General features: G+C 58.7%; 2 protein-coding genes across 7 annotated transcripts in view; both read right to left on the bottom strand.

Moving 5' to 3' along the window:
* Positions 1 to 2,998: 2,998 nt before the first annotated feature.
* On the bottom strand, positions 2,999 to 3,528 carry LOC141407341 (uncharacterized). The gene has a single exon (XM_073998384.1). The coding sequence runs from the start codon at positions 3,526 to 3,528 to the stop codon at positions 3,040 to 3,042; it is 489 nt and encodes a 162-aa protein (XP_073854485.1). The 3' UTR covers positions 2,999 to 3,039.
* INF2 (inverted formin 2) overlaps positions 2,999 to 6,058 on the bottom strand; it is a 29,675-nt gene continuing 26,615 nt past the window's right edge. For all 6 annotated transcript variants that reach the window (XM_045397092.3, XM_073998381.1, XM_073998382.1 and 3 more), the window contains one exon: positions 2,999 to 3,807. Coding sequence is in view for 2 of the 6 variants with exons in the window: in XM_073998381.1 (XP_073854482.1) it covers positions 3,779 to 3,807 (29 nt within the window). In the remaining 4 variants the exon portion in view is untranslated. The remainder of the gene's footprint in view (positions 3,808 to 6,058) is intronic.

The raw sequence follows: 6,058 nt of genomic DNA, 5'->3' as shown, positions 1-6,058 counted from the left end.
GCCGCGCAGCGCGTGTGTCCCAGCAACTGCCCGCACCTCGGCCCCACGGCAGGGGCCCCGCATCCCGCCCGGGAGCGCTGTGGCTCGGGCCTGGCTGTAGCGAGCAGGCGGGCTCCAGCATGGAGCTCCGGCCCTCAGCACCCAAGTCTGGGGTAAAGGGACCCATGCTGTCAGCGTCACCTGGCTGGCATGGGAGCAACCCCCAGGGATGCACACCAACGTGGGGCCCAGGTTTCCAAGAGGCCCCACCCCAGACCTTCCCGTCCCAGCCTGTGGAGGGACCAGGCCACAGAGGGAGGCGATGGTCTGCGAGGCTCCCGTGTTCCCGGCTGGTTGTCCTGTCTCGCCTATCCCGCCCCACCCCTCCCAAGTGGATGAGGCTTGGAGGAAGCCAGCCCTGGTGGCCAGGAGAAGGGTCCTGGGGCCCCGGGGGAAGAAAGGAGAATCAGGCTCTTGCTTCGGAGCAGGGAGGCGGGGCCCTTGGTTCCCTCCCTGAGGGCTCTCAGTTGCCAAAGAGCCTAGAGCCACGAGGCTCCTTGGGCTCAGGGCAATTCCAAGGCTAGTGACAGGGAGTCCATGGAGACACTCCCTATGAGGAAGGAGTGGAGCTTGGGCCTGTCACAGCAAAGGTCGCTCACAATGAGTTAGTGATTCAGGTGCAGCCAAGGACACCACTGCCCACCCTTGCCTTCAGTCTCCCCACCCCTCCTCTCTGGGCGCCTAACCCTGCCCCAGCCTGGGGGAGAGGGGCTGTTCAAAACCTGGCCTCCCACCCCCTGCACCCATGTCCCCAGTCCCCTCTTCTTCCACTGGGCACACTGATGCTTCCTCTCCCTCAGCATCCTCGCGGGGAAAATGCCACTGTGTGGGTTCCAAGCAGTCAGTGCGGCCTCGGTGGAAAGGCAGAGTCTTCATGCATGAACTTCCCAGTGCCACCCTGGCGGTGACAGTGCCACCTTGGGGGTGACAGCTGGTGTCACTAAGCAGACTACCGACCCCAGCTTGGGAAGGGGCTGGAGCAGGGCTGGAGGGCTCCGAGGTTTGGCAGAACCTGGAGCCTTCTGAGAAGGGGCTGCACCCAAGGGTGGGACAGTGGGTCTGGGCGTGTCAAGGAGGGAATTTGGGGCACAGCAGATAGCTGTGCAGGTAGGGAAGAGGCAGACTGCAGCAGGAGAAACCAAGAGGGTCACGGGAGGTTTGTTTCCAGATGAGAGAAACTGACAGTTTTAAATGCCCACCAGGAACCACAAAGTCCCATCAGACAAGGGGGTGCTCCCAAGGCCTGGCAGGGGCCACCAGCTCTGAGCCCTTCCTGGGGACACTTGGGGCTCTGGGCTAGCAGATGTCAGACAGAGGCTTGGGGGACTGGGGGACATGCTAGACCACCTCACTAAGGGGGCTTGGACTGACCCTGCAGAGGCGAACGCTAGTGACTCACTGACTTCTCCAGGCCTGGACTATAAATAGCCACCGGCCCGGGTGGGGGCAGGGAGCTGGGGCTTTTCTAAAAACAGCCCTGCCCAGGCCCAACAGCTGGGGCCCCTGCCAGTCACACAGCCCAGCCCGAATTATAACACCCCCACCCCCCAATCCCCACAGTGGGCCTGTCCCCAGGTGGTGGGCAGCACAGGAGCCACTGAGCTTGGGGCCATCCATCTGGGCCCTGCTGTCTCGACGTGTGACCTTGGGCAGGAACGAGGGTGCATGGGCGTGTCCACCTGTGGGTTCACTCTTTGGGGGCCACACCTCCCTGTGGGAACATCGTACACGGTGGCCCAGGACACACAGACACCCACAGCTGCCTGCATACACACCTGCAGCCACGGAGCCTCACCATGCAACGCACACCCAGAGCTCCTGTCCGTTTTGGTTCCTTTGCTGGCTGTAGCCCACTAAACTGACTTCTCACGGAGCAGAGAGGAAAAAGAAAAACTCAGGCTCTGGAGAGGCAGCTCCTCCTCCTGTCACAGGGTCCCCAGTCCCACCTCTCCAGGCAGGCGGGGCGATGGCCTCAGTTGCTGCAGGTCACCCTGTAGGTGACCCCGCCCAATACTCCATAGTCCAGTTTTACTGGCAGATTGTGAGGGGTGGGGAGGGGGAGGCGTTGAGCTATTTAACTTAAAAACAATAGCACAGATGGGAATGAAAAATGGTGCAGCTGCTTTGGGAAACAGTTTGGCAGTTTCTTAAAAAGTTAAACATAAACTTAGCATGTTGCCCAGTTGTTCCTCCACTAGGAAACTACCCCAGAGAAATGAAAACTCGCATCCACACGAGGACTATGCAAGTGTTCACAGCAGCAGGATTCGCAGAAGCCCCAAGCTGGAAGCAACCCAGATGCCCATGGACAGAAAAGCAAACAAAATGTGGTCCATGCATGCAATGGAATGTGCTTCAGCCATGAAATGCAATGACGTCCTCATACAGCCTGCAGTGAGGATGGAGCCTGAAAACAGTCGAAGGAAGCCAGGGGACATGCATGACGAGCGCAGGTGAGTGACTGCCAGGGCTGGGGAGGAGCGCAGGCAAGGGGTCAGACTGATGGGTGCCAGAGGACTTCTTGGGGTGATGGAGAGATTCTCAAAGTGCATCATTGCACAACCTTGATCTGCTGGAAAGCAAATACCACCACAGCACACACATAACCAGCAAGTCTGGTGGTTTGTAAATTACGCCCCTGTAGAGCTGCACCCATCTCACCACTGTTGGGTGCTGTTCATCACGGGGTCTGCCCTCTTCTAGACGTTTCTCACTACTTCCTGAGGGCTTCAGGGACAGCCCCTGACCTGGGGGACTGGGGGCCCCTCAACAGTGAATGCTCACACGGGGCCTGGGGAACTGGGGGCCCTTCAACAGTGAGTGTTCACACGGGGCCTGGGGAACTGGGGGCCCCTCAACAGTGAATGTTCACACGGGGCCTGTCCGGCGCTCACCACATTTGTGGGAGCCCCCATCCACCCACTCCCGCAGCCTCTGAACGCAACAGTCACACACCGGGCTAGGTCTGCTTTTTATTGGCCACACGTCCAGCTGCCAGCCTCAGGGCACACACCTGGCAGGCGGCAGGCTCGGGTAGGCTGCCCTCGCTGGGTGGGCAGTGAGGGGGCAGAGGCTGCTGGGTGTCACCCTGCAGCCCCTCAGGTGGACTGTATTGTCCCCAGGGCCCGCCCATCCTGGGCAGCTGGCACTGGGAGGGGTTTTCTGTTGATGTGATGGCCAAGTTTCAGCTGCAGGGCAGAGGCCTGGCAGTGGCAGCAAATGCAGACCGCTCCCCACTCCAACTTCAGGGGCTGGACATGCTGGGATGGGGGCCAGACCCCACGGGAGGGGACCCTGGCCTGCCATGGCACTGCCTGCCAGCCTACCCCTGCCCAGGGCCCCCAACTCAGCCACCTCCGAGCAGTAAAGACTCGCAAAGCATTGCGTTTTGATTAAACCCTGCTGGGCTGAAGGGCAGGCAGAGCTGTGGTGGACACTGGCAGGACACAGCCCCCCCGACTGGCCCTTGGCAGGCTGCACCGGGTGCATGCGGGTGTGGGCCAGGGTCGCCTTTAGGAAGCAGGTAGGAGGCTGGCGCGTGCAGGCAGTCCAGGAGGGCACTAGGCCTGGCAGGGTACTGGTGCCTGTTGGGGTCCCAGCCACAACACCCAAAGAAGGCTCCGGGAGGGCCCCAGCTGGGTAAGGCACGGACTTTTGGTTTCCGGGGCCCAGTCCCAGCCTGGCCCCCAGAAGAGCCTCTCTTGGCAGAATGGCAGCATGTCCTGTGGCCTGGGCTCTCTCACTTGGCCTTGGGCCTGGGCCTGAGGCCTGTAAGGAGAGAGAAGAAATGACATTATTAGGAGCAGCTTTGCTGGGTACAATACCAGGTGCCCGCTTCTGGGTCCCCAGGTCCCTGAACCCCTCATCAACACTGTCCAGCGGGTTGTGCCAGGCATCTCAGGTCCACTCTGACCCCAGGCTCTTTCTCTGGAGCAGCACAACTTATCTAGGTGGAAGATGCCGGGATGGCCTGGCCAGGCTGGGTTTTGGCAAGGTGTGGCAGCCTGAGCCTGTGTCCTCTCTGCTGAGATGGGGAGTCTCTGTGGCCTGTCTCCCACCCCATGTCTCAGACCCAGGCTGTACTCTGTCGTTACTCATTAATCCCCACTGCCACCACCTGCAGCCCTCCATCGCTTCCACATCGGGCCCCAAGCCCCACATGAGGACCCCAGCAGCCCTTTCTCCAGCGGGCTGCTGAGGGAGCTCAGCCCTGGCCCAACAGCTCCTGCCACCCAGATGGCCCCAGAGATGATCCCACAGGCCTCCTGCCCCCAACACCCTCTTCGCTCTCTGGTCCAGGGGCCCTCGGTGGCCCTTGTCTGAGTGCTACCCCCATTGCCACCACAGTGCCAGGTGGTGTCCCAGCTCCCTAGTGGGACAGCCCAGGCGGGGTTTGAGAACCACTACTCTGAAGAGACAGAGGAAGAAAACAAAAACTGCCCAAAATGATCACTCAGGGGGGGATCTCAGCACCATTCCCCACTCAGGGAACCCAGAGAAATGGCCAAGACCAAGGCCTGGGCAGGGATGGGGGGGGATCAGCAAGTCTGGGGTGAGCTGGGAACAGAGGCTTGTGACAAAGATGGGAAGCGCTCAGGGGCTGTGGGTCAAGGGCCCCCGCTGGTCCCCATCAAATGCACGACAGTGGCAGTGATGGATTACTGCACATTCAAAACTCACGTGATGGAAAAAGGGAGGGGAGAAGGGAACACTCGGAGGAGGGGCAGCAAACACAGAACCGCGCTGCAGCCATTTGTTCCACACGTCACCACAGGTGCTTATTAACTAGAGAGCATGGTGTTCGTGCAGTGGAGGTTCAGAGACCACCCCCGTAGCCGTGGTCAGTGCTGCTGCCACGAACATCCCCACCCAACTGGGGAGGACATGGCGTCCCTTGTGGTAGAACTCCTGCCCCAAAACTCAACCTGGACCTACTTGGGGGGAGCAATCAGGCAAACCCAAAGTGAAGGTGTCTTCCAGAACGTCAATGTCATACAAGACAAAAAGGGGCAGGAATGTTCTCGAACAAGAGACTGAAGCTATATGACAACCAAACACAGTGTGTGATTCTGGATACAATCTTGTTTGCGAAAACAACAAAGCAACAGCTATTAAAAGAATTATTGGGACAAGTGGCACATCCGCACTGGCACCGAGTGTTAGAAGCACATGGACAGGAGGCGCCCCTGCATCACGCCCTGCCTGCGGGGGACTGGGGAAGACAGCTATGCTCTCAGGTGTCTATGGGCGAGTTTAGGGGTCCAGTGCCATGATGTTTATAAGAAACTCTCCAATGGCTCAGTTGGAGGGGGGCAATGTAGCAAAATGGTCACAATTTTGGTATTTTTGGCAAATGGTTGTAATTTCGGGGAGAAGGTATTGTTTATTCTGATCTCTATGCAATTTCCTGTGGTGCTGAAGATTTTCTAAATAAAAAGTTGGGGGCTAGACATGGTGGCTCACGCCTGTAATCCCAGCACTTTGGGAGGCCGAGGCGGGTGGATCACCTGATGTCAGGAGTTTGAGACCAGTCTGGCCAACATGCTGAAACCCCGTCTCTGCTAAAAATATAAAAAATTAGCCAGCCATGGTGGCGTGTGCCTGTGGTCCCAGTTACTCAGGGGGCTGAGGCAGGAGAATCACTTGAACCTGGAAGGTGCAGGGTGCAGTGAGCCGAGATCACATCACTACACTCCAGTCTGGGCAACAGAATGAGACTGTCTTGAAAAATAAATAAATAAAAATAAATAAAAAATAAAAAGTTGAGGAGAGAAGAGGAGGATTCCTTCCTCCTGCCCTCAGCCGCCTGTGTGGCAGGAGCTGGGGTGGGTGGAGGCTAAGCACGTGCAGAAGGTTCAGGAGGGAACCAGGTGGAGCGTGGAACTGGCACTGGGCATGTCCATCTTTCACTGGACCACTGTCAGACTTGGCCGCCCCCCCCAAGCCTGCATGCTCCACTGTTCCTCACACTCAGGGACAGCAAGTCCGAGTTCCAGCCTCTAAGGGAGATGCCAGCACC

The sequence above is a fragment of the Macaca fascicularis genome, chromosome 7 (assembly GCF_037993035.2).
Source record: "Macaca fascicularis isolate 582-1 chromosome 7, T2T-MFA8v1.1".
Taxonomy (NCBI): domain Eukaryota; kingdom Metazoa; phylum Chordata; class Mammalia; order Primates; family Cercopithecidae; genus Macaca; species Macaca fascicularis.
Note: the sequence above shows the minus strand (reverse complement) of the source record. Positions and strands in the feature narration are given on the sequence as shown.